The following is a 22,555-nucleotide window of genomic DNA, read 5'->3' as shown; positions in this document are numbered from 1 at the left end:
TCCTCATGTTGTGGTGATCCCCCACCATAAAATTATTTTCGTTGCTACTTCATAACAGTAATTTTGCTACTGTTATGAATCATAATGTAAATATCTGATATGCAGGATATATTTTCATTGTTCGAGACCCACAGGTTGAAAACCGCTGCAAGGGATTAGCAGCTTTAAAAATACAGGTGACAGTTTGGGCTGGTGTGACCTCACAATATGATCTTTATTTTGCTGGATCAGAGGTTTGGGGTAGGTCCTGTAATCCCTAAATTAGTCGAGGAGGCAGATGGATGAAAACAGTGTCTTTGTTGGGCAAATCCCAGTTGTGGCTGTTCTTTCGTTCTTGACTCCAATTTAAACTAATGCCTTAATAGCTGAAATTCCCTCTTCACCCTCTTACCTTAAGGACCATTAACGTCAGTGGGAAGGACTTATCGCTGCAGCACAAAGATACCTTCCCGGGGCCTGTCCTGGCCTGCGGGCCCCAGGCCGGGCCCCTCAGCGGTCAGTGTCTGAGGCCGGGCAGAAGCCAGGGCCTGGGCTCCCCCTGAGCATGCCATCGCACCACAGGCTCCGGCTCCCCCTCCTCTCCGTCCACTTCTGCTTCGATGCAAGGCTGCCGCTCTGCAATTAAGTCATTTCAGTCTCTTCTCTCATGATTTTTCTTCACCCTAGAGATGCTCAATGTTAGGGCAAAATACAGGCATTCAAGCTGCTCATAGCATTTAGGGAGCTGGGGATTTGGCTTTTAATTACTGTGAAAATATGATTATTTAGGGACTAGCACCATCTCTGCAGAGCCTGGAGAACTGTGACAACACGAGAGGGGCTCATAAATAAGTGCTGAGTAGGTGCGTCGGCAGGTCCTAGGGGATGAGCAGGGACAATGAACTGAGCAATCGGAAGTGTCTTTCGTGAGCTCAGAGCAAGATGTGAAGTCTCTTCTTTGCCACAGCTTTTCTATCTGTAACATGGGCTAAGGTATCTTGCCTGTTGGCTATAGCCTAGCAGCCTGTGTGTTATCTAGAAAGTTCTGATATGATCAACATGTTGAACAGAAAGTGCTCATCTGCCCAGACATCCAGTCTTGAAGCACACTCATTTTTCCAGGCAGCAAGAGGCCCAACCTTTGTTTTACATGATATCCCATGGATCTTGCCCACATCACAGCAAGATATGTTTGACTTGTTGAGATGACTGGTATATGTATTTTGCTTGCCCAAATGTATTTTAAATTTCCTGATGGCTGCGCACCAAGGCTGTGCTGATGGGCTTGGACAGCTTGCTGTCAACTCTGCTCTCAGTACTTCATCTCCATCCCGAGTCCTGCTGGACCCTGACCGATCCTTCGGGTCTCAGCTAATCCCTCCTCCTGACGAGGTCAAATTTCTCTTTCGTGTGCTCTTATAGAACCGTTAGTCTCTCCTTGGAAACTCACCACAGCTGTTGATTTTATTACGGTCAATTATTTAATGCCGTTCTCTCCAATAAGACTATAAATTCCATAAGGTAAACAAATGTGATGGTGGTGATGAATTTTCACGCACCGTGTATTCCCCGCTTCTGATGATAGCATGCCTGATACTTAAGAGGTTCACAATAAGTATCATTGGTAGAGTGGATCGATGAGGAAGTGAATGAGTGAATGAAATGTCAGTGTCACCTACAGCATTTATTTTGTATCTCTTCCCTATCATGTTTATATGGCCTTAGGGACCCGTGCACATAGTAGGGGCCCCACACAAGTTTATTAGGTAACTAAATGGTATGTTGTGGGTCTTGATACCAAAGCCCTGCCATGGATTGGGAAAGTAAAAATTGTATAAGCTCTTAGGAAGAGGCCTTGAGGTTTCTGGGTTCCAAAAGTGGTCCTGTCTGGGGTAAAATATAGCAAATGGGCAGCCATTTGTTTCTCACCTGCCTACTCCCTAGGACCTGGAGTAATACATGAGATGGGGGATGACCTTGGGAAGGACATCATCCCTAATTCAGAGCCAGATAAAAGGTCTGATGCAGTGCCAGGCGTATCTCTGGATAGAAGACCATAAATCAGTCCGGTAGATTCCATAATAGTTCTCATGGTGTCTCTCTACACAGAGCTCGCTTAGCTAGTCCATGGGACATCTCCAAGAAGCACTGAGAAGGGAGGCAGTGTGCATACTGTACACCACCTCACCAGCCACTTAGTAAGTGACTTTAGATACATTAGCTATAATCCTCCATTTTTCTCTTCCATAAAGTAGGAGGCATTATACTACCTACCTCATAAGGTTGTTGGAAGGTCAAATGGCCAAACAGATACAGAGCGCTTTGCAGACAGTTGGGCATGTAATAAACTCACAATGAATGTTAGTTGTAATTATTATCACCATTTTTTATTGATTGCAGGAGTTTCTGTTGCAATCCCAAGCTAGTCCCTATGAATATTTCTTCGCCCTGTCCCTTTCAGATCACACTGGGACCTACATTTCCACCTGCCCTTTCTGCCCACATGCCTTTGACTCAGACTTCGACTACGAGGACCCAAACAAACACCGGGTCCAGGAATGGCACCAATTGTACTGAGTCTTGCGTTATGATACCTTAACCAGTACTGCAAAGGCCAACTGGAGCTGCTGGGAATTCACACTGTGCGGTGACTGGAGGAGTGTGCACACTCCGTACGCGGGCATAAATAAATGGCATCATGCTGGCAGTGTGTGTGCCCAGCTGATTCCCTGCACTCTTAGACCATTTACACACGCTTAATCTAATGGAAGGTGTTATGACTTCTGCAGCTTCAGAATAAAAATCGGAGAAAAAAATCTGAGACGTGGCACCAGCTAAAACCCCCATATGGTTACTTAAGGCAGCTTAAGCACTTCCACAGAAACTGGGCTCTGTTGAAATAGCCACTCTTCTTGCAAAATGAAACCTCCCCCCCGCCCTTTTTTGCCTTAAAATTATTTTTTTCTTTTATTTTTAGATTTTGGATGAGAATAGGTCTCTAAATCTATTTTCAAGCTGTCTCTTCCTTTTTCTGCTTGCTCAGAACTATCCTTTTAAATATATATATATATATATATATATATATATATATATATACATACCTTTGGTATATATATATATATACCTTTGTTATTTTTATTGAATTTATTTGGTTGGCATTGGTTAATGAGATTATATAGGTTTCTTGTGTACAATTCTATAATGCATCACCTGTATATAGTATTGTGTGTTCACCACCCCAAGTTAAGTCTCCTTCCATCACCATTAATCCCACGCTTTACACTCTTTTACCTCCTCCACTACCCTTTCTCCCTGGTAATCACCATACTGTGTCTATGTTTTTTGTTTGCTTAATCCCTTTACCTTTTTCACCCAGCTTTCCCCCCCCCCTTTACCCCTCTCCCCCCCCCCCACAGCTGTCAATCTTTTCTCCATATCTATGAGTCTGTTTCTATCTTGTTTGTTAGTTTATTTTGTTCATTAGATTCTACATCTAAGTGACATCATATGGTGCTTGTCTTCCTTGGGCAGGTTACTTGACCTCTTCTCGCTTTGCTTTTTTCACCTGTGGTGCCTTCTAGCTGTTCACTTTTTTTTTATTTCATGATTTCTGTCCTTTGTTATGACCAAAAGCACAAGGGTTGTGTCTTAATCATAAGACAGGAAAATACTCATTGATCAAGTTGAAGAACCTTCACTTTCCACATTCCTGGCCTCTTAGTTTGCGCTCCGAGAGTTGCAGTCACTTTGAGGCAGGTTTTGTGCTAAGGGGGGATGGGTTTCATTTCTGTTTTCCTGTGGATATTATTGGGCATATGGCCATTTGATCTTGGTAGAGATACGGTGTCCTGACACACCATGCCCTCCCCCTTGGCATGTTTGGGAAGCCCACAGGCGAGGTCCTGAGGCTGCCTGAGTCACTGGTAATGAACCAAACGCCCCAAAATGCTCCAGTGGCTGCCTTTTGGTGTTTGGCAGGAAAACCCTTTTCATGTTAGTTTCAAGGTTGTCAGATAGCATTATCCCCAAGTATTAAAAATTTCAAAGAAAGGAGGCAGTGTGTTTGATTTATAGAATAATCATCTAGCTTTAGCTCTAACTGGGCTTTGGCAATGGTTTGCAAGCACTTGAAAATTAAATCCATTTTTTATGGCACTACAAGGTATTATCCCACAGCAAATGATAATTAAACACCTGTGAAATCAATTAGCCCTTTAAGCAGGGGAAAAAATTTTCCAATTATGTTTTCGCACCTCCAAAACTTTTTAAATTCCAAAACCGACACTCATGGAGAGGGATGGAGTTGATTGGCATTGTGGAGTTAACTTTCCAAGAAGATCATCCCTACATTTTGCTTTGACTTCATCCCGAGTAAAGGCATCGTGTGGTACCAGCTCCCTGAGAGGACACAGTCGTCTTTTGAGCAGAGTCTTAGCAGCTGTGTATCTGACACACAGCTGAGCTGTCAGTTCCTCTACAAAGAAAGTTACTCACTTTGTGTTTCGATGCCAAGTTTTACTTGACAGTTTATGTAAAAGCTGGGATACCTTAATGGAAACCAAGCAACAAGACGTTCCGTGTGACAGAATTGCTCTCTCTCTCTCTCTCTCTCTCTCTCTCTCTCTCAGGGCTCTGTAGCCAAGAGTTCTGAGCCATCTTCATTACAAATTCAAACCCTTAAAACAGACTGACTGACTGGGTAATAGCTGAAAACTAACAGTGGGAGACTGGAAATCGTGGCCAGCCTTTCAGCCCCACGGGATCGTGTGTGTTTAACCATTGGCTTCGGTAACAAATTAGCTATTCCAGATGCTTCTTTTGGAAGATGCTCTGCACTTCTGAAGCATTGGGTGGATTGGGGTAGAGGCCATAACAATTTGGGGCTCAAAAAAGAGAAAAAGAAACAAATAATGCCAGGCCTTCCACATTCTCTACATTTTGCCTCATTATGTACAAAGATCATTCCAAGAAAATGTTTGCCTCGTCCTTCCTGATATTCAGACGTGCTTTAGTTTGCATAATGCTCTCACATACCCTGTCTCGTTAGATCCTCAGTGGACCTCATTAGGTGGGCACAGCTACTATGATTTCCCATTTTATAAATGAGCATGGATTCAGGCCCAAAGGGCCTTGCTTAAAATCAGTTTATGACAAAGTCACGACCAGAAAGTATATTTCCTAGACATTAGTTTGTATAGGTTTCATCTTATCACTCTACATATAAATCTCTTAAAGACATTCTTTACAATTTTTTTTTCTAAAGACATTTTTAATGGGATCTTGGCTTTCCTAGCAGATGGCACTTGGAGAAGTTGATGAATCTTAGCGTTGACTAGAGAAATAAGGCTGGTATTGCATAAAACAATGATGAGAGAGGATATTTCTATAACCATTTAGAAATGCATCCTATGAATTATCTTTGCAAACATGGCCAGCAACTTGGGCATTACCATCTCATAGGTATTCCTCCCTGAAGAATGAGGAGGAGATCTGGCATCCATTCAACAAACATTTCTTAAGATTACTGTGTACAGTCCAAACACAGGACTAGGAGCTGGGGCCACAGTGGTGAGTGAGAACAGATAAGCTCCTGCTCTCTTGGAGTATACATTATATTTCGAGAGAAAGACAGTGAGCCGGTCAAACAAATGTGTGTGTGAATTCTGTCATTAGTAGATCCTAGGACATGGCAATGATTGGACAGTGGGTGCTGGAAACACAGGCTGGACTGTGAGAGTGTCTCTGAGGAGTGCTGATATGCCTCCTGAGGGAGATTTGGGAGAAGAATGTCCCAGGCAGTGGGCATAGCAAGTCCAAGTCCAGGAGATGGTAATGAGTGTGGTGTGCTGAGACACCGAGAAAAGGCCAGGGTAGTCGTAGATAGTGAGTGAGGAGGGGCCAGTCAGAGCTGTGGATAGAGCTAGTCTCAAGGGGCCTGTTGGACGGAGGTGTGACTATTATTCTAAGGACCTTGAGGAGCCATTGGAGGGTTTTCAGCCTGGGAGGGAACACTGTGAAGTTATCTGTGGTTGCTCTTTGGAAAATGGGTTGAACCTATAAAGACCGAACCTGAAACATATGAACCAGAGTATACTTCTTGTTGCTCGGCTCATGTGGAGACCCACAGGAGTAGAATTAGGAAATAAGTAGAATTAGGAGATACAGGGAAGGGCATGAGGAGACATTGGTTCCCATGCAATGGTAAAAACCATTAGGTGTTTGCATTTTTGTTTCCCCAGTACTCAAAATTTATTGGTCCCGTGAGCAAATATCAGGGCATAAAGGCATCTTAAGGGACACCTGGTCTACCTCTCCCCTATCACATGCTTAACTTTTCCCTCTGTCCCACAGCTTCTTCCCAAAATGAGGCCACCTAGGAGCTGGCTAGCTGCTTAGCTGCTTCCCCAGGGGAAGTGTGCTGAGCAGAACGGCTGAAGAGGAGGAAGAGGTGACTCAGAGCTTCATAGACTCCCCTGGGCACCACTGTGCTTCTACCAAAGGAAACGGCAGATTTCTGGACCTTCCCAGTCTCCATGACCAAACCCTCATGGGAGGCTGATCTGGGAAATAAACAATTAGGCCGTTAACCATACACAAATTTGTATGTCCCATGAACACGCATACACACTGTACATTCACATGCCCAGGTGGGAAAGATTAGACTGTCCACAGACAGCTAGCTTCATCCAGCTTTCATATTATGTGGTGTCCTATCTTTTTTCTTTTTTTTGCGGGGGGGGGGGGGGGGGGGGGGGGGCGGTTTGCACCATCTCTGCCTACACAGAATTCTGAGATCTCATTTGCTTGTTCAGTGCAGAAGGCTCAGGAGTGAGCTGGCCCTGACTGTCAAAGTCAGAAGGTGGATCCTAGGAGTGGCAAAAACAGAAGAGGAGACGGGACAGTGAGGTTAACTGAACCAGCCATCATTTCATTAACTGTAATTGGGTTCTCAAGGTATTTTATAATCACTTGAGTGCAAGGACCAGACAAGAGGCTTAAGCACTGATGAAGAATGCTGGGCATGTCAGATCCACCGCTGGCCAGCCTCTGCATAGTGCCGCCTCTGGTGAGGGGAACAGCCACTAGGCATTCCAAACATTCTCCTAAACCCAGGGCTGACCAAGGCTGGCTGTGCAGGCAAGAATGTCTTGGCTCAACAAGGCAAGTGATCAGAACATTGGGTGGGCCCAGTTTTCTTTGGGGGTAGAGAGTCAGTGCCTTTGGACCAATGCATTGTTTGTCACTATAGAAACCAGGTGAAGGTTCTGCAATTTTGTTTTCTCCTCTCCACCTCCGACATGGAGGAAGGCCTGGAGAAGGTTTGGTTTGAATAGCCCTGTGCATACATTCACCTTGATTTGGAATTACAGGCATACCTCATTTTATGGCACTTCACTTGTTGTGCTTCACAGATGGTGCCTTTTCACAAATTGAAGACAAGACCCTCCACCAGCAAAAAGATTATGACTCTCTTTATTGCTGTACTCACTGCAGTGCAGTGGTCTGGAACTGGACCGCACTATCTCCGAGGTATGCCTGAAATGCCAGGGCTGGAAACACAAATTTCCCACTATCCACACACTGATCAGTGTGCAGAGAAAAGCTGAAATTTTTAAGTCTGCCAGGCCTTTAGGAATAAAGGCAGAGACCAAGGGATAGAAAATGTACAAAAGGAAGACCCCCCCCCCCCAGCTCCCACCCAAAAGACACTATTTTCCATTCTCTAAATTGGGCTCAGCCTGACTATAGGAGTGAAACTCATCCTACGAAGTCCTGGCATAGTCAAGAACTGGGCATGCTGTTAGTAGCTAAATAGGTTGTTCTAATGAAGGGCTTGCCTCTCTTCTGTGGGTCCCTCTTGTTTCCATGTCTAAATGCAAACCAGTGGGCACTGAGCACTTTGCATCCATTCATTGAATAACTATGTTTTGAGTGGCTACTATAGGCCAGACCCTGGGGTAGGCTCTGGTTCAACAGCAAGTAGGACCCTGGTGCTGTCTGGAAGGGAAACAAGAAAGCAGCAACTTGATAGAAAGTGAGCAGTGGACAGGTCAGCCTGTCTGCTGAGTGAGCACAAGAGGGTCTCTGGCCAAGACGTGGGCACCAGAAGTGGAAGTGCAGCAGGGGAAGGAAAGGGGGTGCCCCTGCCACAGCCTGCTCACAGGACTGGCCTGTCCCTGAGGAGGAGCTGCCGTCCCAGAATCGACACTCCGTGCCACTGGCCCCTGCGCTGGGCTTTCCAGCTTCAGTCTGCCCTTCCTGGCCCTGCTCCACTTGGCCAGCCTTTGTGGCACAGAGCCCGGTGAAAGGTTAATGGCCAGATAATGACCTCGGGCTTCCCAGCTGCCCTTGGGCCTGTCACAGACACTTGGCTTTGCCGCCAGGGCCTTTGTGTGCCTCTCCTGGACCCATTTATACACCCGAGGCCCTTGTTGCAGCTGGCTCTTTTCTTGTCACTCCTTTCTCTCCCCCCCATAACCAGGTAGCCCTTAATTTAGCATTTTCAGAAATGCCTTATTTCTAGCCAAAGAATGTACACCCACATGTCCTGGAATTGCTTTTATTTCAGAGCAGTTTGAAATTTGGAATTGCTGAGTACAAAAACTGGTGCTCCTTTGGGTGGTGGGCACATAATGCAGTATACAGATGATGGATTATAGCATTGTACACTTGAAACCTATATGATTTTATTAACCAATGTCACCCCCAATACATTTAATTTTTAAAAAGGCTGGTGTTCTAACCTCACCTCCTTCAGCAAACCCCCCTGAAATCAATATCCCCTGGCACAAAACCTGCCGTTTCACCTTCGCCGGCACCATGTTCCTCGTTCCTGCCAGGCAGATCCGGGAGCTACAGGGCATCTTATGCACCCCACCCTCCTGGTACAAGCCCACGACACCCTTGCTGCTCACTTTATTGTCTGTAAAATGGGGGCATTTCACGTGTAGTTGTAGCGATAAAGTGCAATAACCAGCACAGGTTGTGGATCACCTGCCCCGCCTTCCAGAGACATGTAGGTGTGGGGGAATTATTATCATTATTGTCATTAATGCCTGTCCATTTTCTCACTTGCTTTTCTATGTTAGCCATTGAGCTGCTAGTTAATGAGTGGGAAGCTCAATGGTCTCCCTCTTTGGAGCATGAAGAGCATCTGGTACCTGTTGTATTTGTTACTATTTGCAGGTGGCAATGACCAGCTGGTCCAAGTTTAAAGTTCTGAGCTGTGAGTAGATGTTTAGGGTAGAGATGGGGTAGGGGAGTTTAACACCATAAAGGATTATTTCCGGTGTGTTCAAATGGGGTGTTTGATTCCAAACATTTTTCTGACTCTCTTTTCTTTCCTGTGAAAAGTAGGTATAGTCATATCTACCTCCTGGTGTGGCTGTGAGGCTTAAATGAGAGAAAGTGTGTGTGTGTGTGTGTGTGTATGTGTGTGCGCGTGCGCCCATGCATGGGAAGTCAGTGCCTCCCATGGGGGCCTCAACCCCAGCCAGAGCCCACAAAATGTTACCTCTCGCCCTTCACTGTACTGAAATGGATTTTTCAATGGACATACCAGTAAAAAGGAGACAGTCTTGTGTGGAAAGCCACATATGACAGTGTGAATAGAAACAAATGTCCCTGATGGCCACTGAGCATTGCTCTTTGTAGTGGATACCCTGGGATGGGCAGCCTCATTCTGAGGAGCATCACAAAGAAATAAATTCCTAATCCTTGCTGTGACCGGGTGCCTGGAGGTTCTAGCAGCAGTCAGTGCTCAAAGGTAAAAGAACCGCCTATGTGAGGAATCACACCACCTCCAGATAGTGAGCGTCTTCCCTCGGGGGGCACTGCATGTCCCTGAGACTGTAGCCAATCTGGTCAGCCATGCCCAGCACCAGGCAGTAGTATAGCACCTCTGCATTTAGCCAACACCAGAACATGGAATAGTTCATTCCTGTGCAAAGACTGTGAGTAGATGGCGTGAAGAAACTGAGGCCCTGTGGGTCTGGTGGATTCTCAACGACCACAAGGGCCTATACCAGGGGTGGGCAAACTTTTTGACTCGAGGGCCACAATGGGTTCTAAAACTGGACCGGAGGGCCGGAACAAAAGCATGGATGGAGTGTTTGTGTGAACTAATATAAATTCAAAGTAAACATCATTACAAAAAAGGGTACGGTCTTTTTTTTTTTTTTTTTTTTTTAGTTTTATTCATTTCAAACGGGCTGGATCCGGCCTGCAGGCCGTAGTTTGCCCACGGCTGGCCTATACTTTCCCATGTGTAGCTTACAAGACAACAAAAAGAGAGCACAGTGGCCAGCTAGACCTATTTTATAACTGAAGTATTGGCTCCCACTCATTGGTTTCTCAGTTCAAAGTTGAGCTTTGGGCCAATTTCATATTATTACATGCCATGGATTTTTTAGTTTTCAGAAAAAGTAATTGAAATTTTAAGTGTTGAGGTCAAGAAAGAGTCTAAGGCAACTTGGTTAGTAAATAACAGGACATATTTTTGGATTAACCTCCTGGTACACATGGAGTTTGAGTGGGTGAGAGGGTCCTTTTAAGTTGCTAATACTTGGAACTAGGTGAACTGATGAGGATGTCACTTTATAAGAAATGTTATTTATACAGACACTGCACGTGTGTGGGCTGGCCTAGGAAGAAGCATGGTGGAGTAGAAAGCAAAGACCTTTTAGAATCCAAAGGCCTGGAGTTGGAGCCCTGCTGATTCCATAGCTGTGACCTTCCTGGGCTTGGACTTGGGTTGTTGGACTTGGAACTTAGTGCTCGCCTGTGAAGCTGGTTATATCAAGTCTTGAGGATTCCCATTGGCAACATATCTGCTTGAGCCCTTCCGTGACTCATGACCCACACAAAGCTCCACACACAGTCTTCCCAGTAGTGTACGGCCACTATCAACAACCTCATCCCCCTCTCCTCCCAGCCCCACCCACCCCGGACTAGGTGGTTCCTCTCACTTTGGTGCCTCTGTTCCTGCCTTACCATCTCTACCCTAAGAAATGCCCATTGCCTCCTGTTAGCCCATTGACAGGCTGATTCTTGCTTCTCCTTTAATACTTAGCCTAGAGTCTCCCTCCCTCCAGGAGAAATCCCTGCTTCTCACTCTCCCCACCAAAGGCAGGCTGTGGCTGCTGTTTCTCCTGCATAACCCCCACTTCATGCCTCCATCCTACAGTTTCCTTCACTTGATAATAACCATTTGATAACAGGTGCCTTTTCACTGTTGCCTTGAATGGTACCTGACACATGGTAGGCTTTTGACTAATGTTTGTTGAATGAATGGGGAAAAGCACAAAGGAAATGCTCAAGGATTTCATTTGATTTCCCTTATCCCCACGCACTTTGTGGAATGACAGCAGTCATGTGTTGTTTTTGTTTTCTTTCTTTTTTTTTCTTAAGGGATGTGATTCAAACCTGGGTGCAAGCAAAGAAGGCTAAGTACTTATGAGGCTGGGAGCTGGAGGGAGCAGATCAGCTGTAGATGTAAAGTTTCTTTTTAAATAAATACTGGAGACAAACTAAGAACATCATGAGGAAACTAGAATCGAGTGACTACAGAGATGAGAGGGTAGACGACTTGCTTCTTCCCTATCCTCTCTGATGAGTAAAATACAGCTCAGATGCAAATATGCATGCTACACAGGCATTGTGGAAGCCACGGGGACCTGTGGGCACTGCAACAGCAACGTCCGCATCTATGTAGCTTTGATAATAAGCCCAAATCCTTTTGATTAGAAGCTGTTGTGATTCACAGCTTCTGTTTTCATTTTATTTGAAAGGGTCTGCTCCGCAGTGCTTCCTGGCTCTGTCTTTGGGAATCTGTTCATTTTATTTTATTTTTATTACAACTGGTTCTAAAAATGTATTTATTCCCCTCATTCTGATACAGTTTACCACAATAACTTGCTATTGCATAGTGTATTACAGTATGTGCTGCATGGACATGGTATTATTTGATCTTCACAATTTTCAAGCTCAGAGATGTTAGACAATGTGCACCGAAAGTGGTAGACACAAAACCCAATTCCTCACCCAGGTTTTCTAACTTCATGTTGGCTGTGTTTTCCATTATATTCTATTGCCTCCTTTCAGCCATGATGATAATAGCTTCCATATATGGATTGCATATAATGAGCCCAGGCTTTACTTAAAAATGTCATTTAATCCTCACAATATTAAGTATTATTCACATTTTGCCAACTGGGAAAATAAGATTTCAACAAATAACATTTCCAGGATCACTCAACTTGAAAACAGCAAAGCTGAAATTCCAACCTAGGTTTGGCTGTCTCTAAAGCTGCCGAACCACTAAGCTTTTAATTACTAAGCTCTTAACTATCATGGCAGTGGTTCTCAGAATTTAGGGCGCATCATAATTACCTGGAGGGCTTGTTAATACACAGAATTCTGGGCCCTGCCCCCAGACTCTCTGATTCAGCAGGTCTGGGTGAGGCTGAGAATTTACATTTGTAGCAAGTTCCCGGATGATGCTACAGGTTGGGAAATCCCACTTTGAGAACCCCTGCGCTATGCACACTGCCCACCCCCCTTCCCAATTGTACTGAATTACTACCAGCAAAAATGTGTTTCATATGGAGGGGGAAGGTCTTGAATTATGTTTTCTTACATGGCTCATTTTAAATGGGGTGTATCCCATATATTATTCAATATAACTTTAAGGGGAAGATTATTTTGGCCATAGGGTGGTGCTGGTTTCAGGATTAAATTCGGGGTCCTGTCATTTTTATTACATTTTTCTTTGCATCATTTATGAAAACTGTTCTCTCTGTCATCACCTATACAGTGGGGAATGTAATGCCTATCTGAAAAGGGTAACAAAACCATTTATTAATTAAAGCTGAAAGTTCTCTGAGATTAATTGCCTCCCTCATCTACTTACTTTCTTGCTTAGGATATCTCTTGCTTTTAAGAAGTTGATGATTTCTATATGATTCACATTTCTAAACTTAAGTATTATTGGGGAGAATTAGTCCTTTCAAAAGGATTGCCCCCTCACTTGACCGGTCATCTCCTCATCTTTTTCCCCAACCCCCATTTACTGGTAGCAGGTAGCCACTAATCTCTTTCTTGGCCCCCTAATTATTTTATTTCACAAATGTTATATAAATGGAATAATGCAGTACATATCCTTTTGAGGTTGGCTTTTAAACTGAGCATAATTTCTTTGAGCTGGTTGTGTATGTCAATGGTTCATTTTGTTTTATTGCTGAGAAGTATTCTAGGCTATAGATGTACCACAGTTTGTTGAATCATTTACCCATCGAAGGACATTTGGATGATTTCCAGGTGGGGCTATTAAGGATAAAACTGCTGTGAACATTCATGGACAAGTTTCTGCATGAAAATAAGTTTTCATTTCTCTAGGATAAATGCTCAACTGTGCAATTGCTGGGTCATGTGCTAAGCCCATTTTTAGTCTTATAAGAAACTGCCAAACTAGTTTCCAAAGTGGCTGCACCATTTTGCTTCCCACCAGCAATGTCTCAGGGCTCCACTTGCTCTGCATCCCCATCAGCACCTGTTCTCATCTGTTCTTTTGATTAGAGCCATCCTGGTGGGTGTGAAGTGATATCTCATTGTAGTTTTTATTTCCATTTCCCTAATGACTAATGATGTTGAATATCTTTTTCATGTGCTTATTGGCGCTTTGTATATTTTCTTTGGAACAATATCTATTCAAATCCTTTGTTTTAAAATCGGATTGTCTTTTTTATTGCTGAATTGGGAGAGTTCTTTACACATTCTTGATAAATGCTTTTTCTCAAATTTATGATGTGCAAATATTTTCTCTTTTCTATGGGTTGTCTTTTCACTATCCTGATGGGTATTGGGAGAGAGAGGAGCCCAGTCTTCTGGACTCTACTCCCCTGAGCTTCTAGAAGGCAGAACTGGTAGGGGTTGGTCAGGTCTGGCTCAAATGCTCCAGACACTCAACAGTTCTTACTGAGATTTGGTAGATTCTCTTGAATGAATGTTTTTCTATTTGTCATTATATCCTTAGAACAATTTCCAGAAACTTCAAATGAATTTTTAAAAAACAGTTTTTACCAGTTAAATTGTTTTGCTGGGGAGAGTGGCCAGAGTTCCTTACTGTGTCAGTCTGGAGGACCTGCCTTCATAGTCTACTTTGTAATGAAAACATCCCGAGAAGATCTTACACCTTAAGTTCTCATCAGTATTTTCTAGTTGTTGGGTGATTCTTCGATGAGTTTAGCAACTAGAGAAAGATCTTCTCTGCACAACATTTGCAGCACTGGAACAGTGCCTGGAACATAGTACTTCTTGAAAGAATGACTGATAAAGCGAGTGAGTTGAAGAGTCTGGCAGGAGGGTGGTGTGGGGCAGGTGAGAACATCAATATGGAGAGGGGTCCGGTCCACAGAAAGTCTGAGTGAGCGGGCACCAAACACATATGTGGCCCAACTTGATCCATCGTCTGCCTCCCTTTTGGAGCTTCATTACTCCTTCATTTATAACATAGTCATAATTTACTGACTCATTGTTCCTGGAGCCCAAAAGAGTTTGAGCATGATTAGAAATCTGAAAATCATTGTTTAAGTTATGCATGTATACTGTTTGTGTCTTCGTGTGTTATCATGAATTCACTTGTTCAATGTCTATTGTGTATGCATGAGCAGACATCTACATACATATAGGCACACACGTACATGCAATAGTTATGGAAAACTCTGGAGCAGTGGGATGTTCCCAAAGGACATTCTTCTTTCTTCCTTAACAATCATAACAAAGGGAAATGGAGTGTCAAGCAATCTTTAGTCATCTAGCCCAGCTGGCTCACTTGGCAGATGGGAAAACTGAGGCCCAGAAAGCTCCCGTGTTGTGTTCATAATCTTACATGTGCCTAGTGGGTTCCCGATTTCTCACCCCACATCTTCTGTTAACCTCTTATGTGAAGGAACACGAGCTTCAATCTCGTAAGCTTTATTTGCTACGTCAGCAAATACTCTATACTACCACTTAAAAATCAACACCCAGGTGAATCTTTCCTCTAACTTTTCTGCCTTTTCTCTCCCTCCATTCCTTCCCTAAAGTAAATTCTGCACCTGGCAACTTTGAAACTTGTTACAATCCAGAACTTTAATAGGGTCTTACATTTTTAGCAGCCTAATGACAAGGATGTAGGACCTTCAGTGCTAGCCCCTCAGGGGTTTTCTATTCTTGGCATTTATTAAACTTTGCTGTAGCCTGAAGTATATTTGACCCTTTTTATACTAAAAAATTGCAGCTTAAACTTTATGCATATATTTGTGTTATGTGTGTACATATTTCCCTCTTCTCCATCGATTAGGTAGAGATTCAGACCTTATATTAGTTGAACTTGAACATACTTGTCAATTTTCCCTCTATATTTGGTGAGCAAAAGAAAAAAGAAGCCATAAGCATCAGAATTTAATATTTTTCTTATTTAGCTAAATCTGAGCCCTCTTGAAACTCTTTTCTACTTTGAAGTCTATTTTGCAGTTTAATTAATGCAGCAAGGGTTTTTATTTTACTCTCAGTGGAGATAATCTTAATCCATTCACGGTGACCTTTTCTTGTGCAAATTAGTTCTACACGCTTGTTTAAGCAAATGGCCCTTTGCATGATGTCTCTTCTTAATGACGGGTTTATAATTGAAAATTGGCTTACTCCCATACGCCTAGTTTGTATGAGAATATAAAAATAGATGTGGACTTTAAAAATATAAATTTATATATCAGGATCCCAAAAAGAGGAGGGAAGAATCCAGTGCCTTCAGGCTATGATTAAATTAGACTATTAGAGTCAGAGAATGCTGGTGACATATGCTGCTGTCAAAGTCACACCTGTCTGCGAAGCATTGGAAGCTCTTGAAAAATGAGTGATTTCATCTTAGCTCTGAGACTCTGGGCCCTACGGGACAGGAGCCATCTCTAGTTTCCCAAGTTTTCTTAAATTCATAATGAGCCTGGAACTGTGTGGTTAGGAATGTGTTTGTGGAAATCACTTTCAAATGGATGACCCTAAACAAAATGAAATGCTCCTCCTCTTTCCTGCACTTCACCAGCAGAAAGACAGGTGACACTCATGCTATATTTTGCTTTTTTTTTTCAAGTGCAAAACCAGTGTTTTGCCATTAAATGGTATTTGTATGGAAGAAACAATCATATCTTGGTATTCCTCTTGCCCCATTTCTTAAGCGAGCTCCTTCCCCTGTAAGGCACATTAGCCACTCTTGTACAGGAGTATTTGTCTAGGGAATTGATTTTCAACTGGTGTGCTGCCACATACCAGTGTGCCGCAAGAATACTTAAAACATGTTATACCTGATGATTTAGTCAGGGGTGATGACCTCTTTTCCCTTAGCTTGTAAATAAAAAATGACAGTAGCCAATATAACAATTAGCTGTCCAGTGTAAATGAATCGAAATTATACCTTTTTTTTTCAAATCAGCAAAAAAATATAATACTTTTTTGGTGTGCCACAGGATTTTAGTAATTAGCTTATGTGTGCCGGGAGATGACAAAGGTTGAAAATCGCTGGCCTAGGGTAACTGAATGTTCTTGGTTAAATGTAGAAACTCCAGCTTGAAGGAGAAAATAAATGTTGTTTTGTGCTTGTAATGGTGGTTTCCTGAGTAGGTTTTAATAGCATGGTTTTGTGGGGTGAGGAACAAGAACACTCTTAGTTTGGTGAATGACATGGCATTAAGGAAAAAAAAAATGCAGTGGTTTTTTTTTTTAAGCTTATGGAACAGCACATTTCATCAGGATACAGAAATCTGATTTTGTAAGCAAAGGCTGAGCAAGCCAAATTGTTACTGGGACCATCAGACTTGCCTTAATGGGCTATTTGCAAATGAAGGTTCAAGCTTGTTGTCCATGCAACAGTCCCCGTGCCCCCATGGAAAAGGGAGAACTGCCCGCCTCGGGTAGCCCAAGTTGCTCTGGGAGTTTCATGCAGGTGTGCATCCATAGGTGCTCATCCATCCCGCCATCCCTACGGGTCTTCGTTGGCTGACTGCTCCTCTTCTCCTCCTAGGTATGATTATCGGGAAATGCTGCACAATGCCACTTTCTGTCTGGTTCCTCGTGGTCGCAGGCTCGGGTCCTTCAGGTTCCTGGAGGCTCTGCAGGTAAGAGACCCCAACACTTCCCCAGAATAGGGCTGAGGAACGGAGGCCGCTGCGTGGGTTGAACCTTAGCACTTCTCCTGGGATCTAAACAGAGTGCGTGAATTGCCTTGAACACCTGAGATCTTTTTTCCCAAGAAAACATGCAAGATTTTTCTTCTTTGGGGGCAGGAGGCAGATTTCTCCCTGCCTTTGGACAGGAGAAGACTAAAGGGTTTCACCACCGGGGAGGGTGGGTTCTTCAGGGACATGCTTTCAAACAGAGGCCAGATTTGATTGCAGCCGGGCAGCCTCGCTGGGCTCCTCCCAGAGACTCGGCTCCTTTCCTAGAAGCCAGTCTCAAGAGCAGTGGAAATGGCTTATGGGTCGTAGTCACCAAAATCAAATTGCCTGTTCGGTCCCCGCTCTCAGTCGTCGCTCCGGCCCTCTAAAATGTGAGAGCAGTGCCAGCAGGGTGGTGCATGGTGGTGCTCAGTGGGCCCCGCACTTCCCAGCAGTGGGCCCCGCACTTCCCAGCTCTGCCGTCCAGAGGTCCCAGCTGCAGCTCCAGACCCGCACTCTGCAGAAACCTGACTCTTGTTGAGACTGTTATGCATGTTTCTACCTGGAAGTTGCAGCCTTCAGAAAGCACGCCCTCAGCCTCCTCCTCCACTCCTCGCCCCCTTGCTGCCACGTTTTCTTCTCGGTGCTCTGCAGTTTGCCTGAATCTGTGCTTTGTCACCGGCTGCCTGACTTCCGTCACTCTGCCCTGTCCTCCGACAGTAGAGCTTCCTTCTATGAGCGTCTCATCCAGTGCACAGTGTGCTCTGAGAAGCACAGGGTCACAATGTGCTTGTAGCCTCTCAAGGTGTTGATGGAGCACAATGAGCCCTGGTTGGGATTATGTGTATCTGGACCCAGGATTTTGTCATTAGCCCGGTGTTTTGGGGCTGTTGGGTCACTGTGCGGGTAGTCAGTTGGTAAGCAGTGGTTTGGGTCCCTCCACACTGAAGGGAATGAAGTTCTGGTTCAGACGTTTGCAGAACAAGGGAAAGGTGGACACCCTGTAGCAGTTCTGTCCACAAAATGCTTTGTCCGGAAGCCGAGCCCCATCCTACTCTGTTGCTCATGACATTTGGGGTAAGCCACTGGCAGCTGACTGTGGCCGTTACCCTGACAAAACCGTTTCTATCCAGGGTTGGTTTTATGCTGCGATGTTGTTGGTGAAAGATTTTGTTACATCAGTAAAACTTCTCCAGTGAGGCCAGTCGTCTCCAAGGAAGTGAAGTCAGCCAAACCAAGTATACTAGAATAGAAATGGGGTTTTAGCATTCTAGGGCAAGACTCGCAGATATTAAAATCTTGGCTGGATACATACGACCTTCATGTGACTTGACAACTCGTGAAAGCTTACTGTCCTCTGGCCTCAGCAGTCCAGGATTCATGCGATGTAAGAGATGCCAGTGATTGGATTTGTACTGATTTCGCCTCTGATTGGAACGGTTCCCACTGTCACTCTCCTCGCACTCATGAAGTCCCCTTCTTTGCACAGGCTGCCTGTGTCCCTGTGATGCTCAGCAACGGATGGGAGTTGCCGTTCTCTGAAGTGATTAATTGGAACCAAGCTGCCGTCATAGGCGATGAAAGATTGTTATTACAGGTAAGGAAGGGGCTTGGCCTTCAACAGATCAGTGGATTATTGCTGCCCCCATCCAGACTTCCAAAGAAGATGAATCCAAAAGGTCAGCTCCATAAAAGAAATTTTTATCAGGCGAAAATGGCCTGTGTCAGGGCGAATATGAAGTCATTTAATATGGCACTGTGCACTTTGCAACACAGAATCTGCCCAGGTCCGGGGAATATATTAGAAAAAGGAGAAGTTACAGATAACGGATATGAGCTCTGATGGTGAGGGGGGCTGTATATCCAGCCCCTTCAATATCCAGAGTTTCTAGAAATGATATGAGAGGTCTTGTTCCATAGTCCTGCTTCATATTCCTTTCCCCTGTTTCTGTATTTGCCTTCAGATTAATTTTCAGGAAGAGAGAGCTCTCTAGGGTTGATTCACATAATTAGTGTTATTATTGCTCAAATGATCCACTCTGGGTACCTGAGTGAGTCTTATCTTTAAGATACCTAGCTGAAAGAGCAGCCTCTAATAAAAATGCTTTTTAATATGTATCTTTGGCTATCTAGATTTTTAAATTTAATTTCATTGTGGTATGAACATATAATATGAAACCTGTCTTAAATATTGAAGTACATAATGCATTGCTGTTGTACAGCAGGTCCCTAGAGCTTCTTCATCCTGCTTAACTGAAACTTTACACCACGAATTAGTAACACCCCATTCCCCCACCCCCAGCCCCTGGCAACCATCAACCTACTCTTTAATTCTATGAATTTGACTCTTTTTGATACCTCATAGAAGTGGAATCATGCAGTATTTGTCTTCCTGTGACTGGTTTATTTTACTTGGCATAATGTCCTCAAGGTTCATCTATGTTGTCCTAGATTGCAGAATTAAGACAATATTGTTAAAACATCCATATTACCCAAAGCAATGTACAGATTCAATGCAGCCCCTATCAAAATCTAAGTGGCATCTTTTATAGAAATAGGAAAACAATCCTAAAGTTCATATGGAACCACAAAAGACCCCAGATAGCCTAATCATACTTCCTGATTTCAAAATATATTACAAAGCTACAGACATCAAAACAGATGGTTCTGGCATAAAGACAGACATACACACCAGTGGAACAGAATACAGAACCCAGAAATGAACCCACATAAATATGGTGAACTAATCTTTGAAAAGGGATCTAATAAAAGTTTGAACTTCTTAAGAGCTACCTGGGAGGGAGGTACAATACTCAAGGATTTATCTATAGCCCCTTTGGGCAATAATATTTACATTCTACATAAATTGCCATGCTCCTTTCTTGAAAATTATAGAATATTTTAATGCTTTCCTTTTGTGGCATTCTGTACTTTATCTTGAATTACCACAGATATATGTAGAATGATTTTTAAAAATATCCTCGCATTTTTTGATATCCACAAAATTGAGTGTCTAACTCTGTCATTGATCCTACTTCAATGCTGCTAGCCAGTTTGCTGGCTCCTGGTGAAGGGAGGCAGTACTCTCCTGAAAGTAGCAGGTGAAACATTTATAAGTGAGAGGGCTATGGATTAGGCAAGCTAAACCCTGCTTCCAAAGCATTCCTTCTGTTTGATTCTATGTGACCTGAGTGGCCTCTGGGACCTACAAAACGAAAGAGGCATTCATGGTCTAGCAGCAAGTGTCCTTCCCACACAGAGATGGTGTGTGTCTAAAGTATTTACTCAGGATGCCTAGCCAGCATGGCTCAGTGGTTGAGCGTCAACCTATGAATCAGGAGTCACGGTTCACATCCCAGTCATGGAACATGCCCAGGTTTCAGGCTTGATCCCCAGTGTGGGGTATTCAGGAGGCAGCCGATCAATAATACTTTGTCATCATTGATATTTCTATCTCTTCCTCTCCCTTCCTCTCTAAAAATCAATAAAAATATATATATTATAAACAATTAAGATAATTTAAAAAATTTACTCATGAAAAACTATCCCAAAGTGATAAATATGGCTGTTTTTCATGGTACCCTTTTCCTTTTATGATTTTGAAAAATAATGCATGTTTATTAAAGGAAATTTTGGAAACAAAGAGAGCAAAAAACATGAGCCATAATTTCTCCATTTATGTGTCAATATTCCCATGATTTAGATGTGAGTAAATTGTAGTTTGTCTTTGACATGGAGAGCAGTGCAGGATACTCAATTGTGGTTGTCCATTTCCTACCATTTCTCCAACGTTGATGCATACTTCACCTTCTGAAGCAACTTTTTGGCTTGATCTGAAGATTGTGTTTTCTATTCCACACCCACCCGAACATGCTGATATTCCCCCTCTCATATGCGTTCTGTCTTCGCACAGCTGCCTCCATATTGAACAATGACTGCACTGTCGTTGCCAGTGGTTTTAAAGAGCTGGCAACAAGCCCAAATGTCTGCTCCGGGAAATGTTTTTGTTATGTTACAATTTTTCTTTTTCTGTTTTAGAACAGCTTGGATGTTTTTATTGCATATGTTCTCATCATCCTGTCACCAAGAGAGCTCAGTGTGTCTTTTCTATATCTATTTTGGTAGATCCCATGAGCTTTGTTACCATACATGACCTTTTATTAAGACTTTGAGTTCTGCAGCTTCCAAAACCATCTGGCCAAATTGGAATTGATTTGTCACTTTTCCATACCTACCTCTTAGGACAAGCAGATTAATAACCAATAGCCAAATGCCATTAAAACTTAGAACTTGTGTTTTTTTGTTGTTGTTTTTCAGTCAATTGGAATTATCTTCCGGAACATTTTGCAGGCGTAGTCAGATACTTGTATTGTGTACAGAAACAAGTAAAATATATTGCACTTGATGTAGGAGCATCAAGATGCAGCTTATATAAGAGGGTAGTGTATTGGTAGGTTACCCCATGATATTCCCTTTCTCCTATCGTAACCACAGCCGATCCAGTCTCCTGGAGACCACATAGCAATAGTGCTCGGCATTTTTCTAATGGACTGGTTCCTCATGACCATGATGAAACAGTAAAGTTGGTCTATAAGACTCTTAAAAATACCCCTGACATTTAGAAGAGAGACTGATTATGAAAATTCAGCAGGGTAATTTTTCTCATGTCTTTCTTTGGCAATCTAGGTAATTTCTTAGTAAGTAAATAAAATAAATTTGCTTTGACTTGCCAAGGATTCATGATATGAATGGTTTTTTCTACCTTCTCCAAGGGTATGTACCTCCCATTTCACCTGGAGCGCTGGTTTCGGGCTAATACTTGTCTGTCAGTTTCTCCTTTACCTGCTGCCTCCATGCTTCTTCAGTGTCGGGGATCCAGATACACATTTGGGGGCACACATTTGCTATCCTCTTTTGGATGTGGCCCCGACAGCTCGTCCATCTGTTCTTATTATGAAGCAGTTTTACTGCTTCTCTTAAAAGCAATGCTACCACCTTCCCCTCCCGTGGAAACTTAGAGGTAGTCTTAGTCACAGTGCCATGGGTAACTTATTAAAGCAGCAATCAGAGCATTTCTGTGTTAGCCCAGGCCCCCATATCTGGCTGATTAGTCAAGCATTAGGGAAGCAAGCATGCAGAAAGAGGTGAGCACAAAAGGGCACTTCCTAATCACAGGAATTGCCTCTAAGACTGGGGGGAGAACGTCTGGCCTGCGGGCCTTATAAGGCCCGCAAAACCATTTAGTCTGGCCCTGCTAAGGCATGAGGGGCGAGCTAATGAAACGCTGGACCCAGTATAGCAGGCTAATTTTTAAGTTGGTAATTTTGTATGACCCTCAAGTGACGTTATAAATATCCAAATGGCCCTTGGCAGAAAAAAAAGGTTCCCTA

The 22,555-nt window shown here is 43.4% G+C and overlaps 1 protein-coding gene across 4 annotated transcripts in view; it reads left to right on the top strand.

Annotated features, from left to right (window-relative positions):
* The window catches only part of EXT1 (exostosin glycosyltransferase 1), a 261,890-nt gene that overhangs the window by 211,564 nt on the left and 27,771 nt on the right, over nucleotides 1–22,555 (top strand). For all 4 annotated transcript variants that reach the window (XR_002828347.1, XM_006085233.1, XM_023750929.1 and 1 more), the window contains exons 2-3: nucleotides 17,033–17,126; nucleotides 18,655–18,762. Coding sequence is in view for 3 of the 4 variants with exons in the window: in XM_006085233.1 (XP_006085295.1) it covers nucleotides 17,033–17,126; nucleotides 18,655–18,762 (202 nt within the window). In the remaining variant the exon portion in view is untranslated. The remainder of the gene's footprint in view (nucleotides 1–17,032; nucleotides 17,127–18,654; nucleotides 18,763–22,555) is intronic.

The sequence above is a fragment of the Myotis lucifugus genome, unplaced genomic scaffold (genome assembly GCF_000147115.1).
Source record: "Myotis lucifugus unplaced genomic scaffold, Myoluc2.0 scaffold_17, whole genome shotgun sequence".
Classification (NCBI taxonomy): Eukaryota; Metazoa; Chordata; class Mammalia; order Chiroptera; family Vespertilionidae; genus Myotis; species Myotis lucifugus.
The sequence above is the reverse complement of the archived record's forward strand: the minus strand, read 5'-3'. Positions and strand labels throughout refer to the sequence as shown.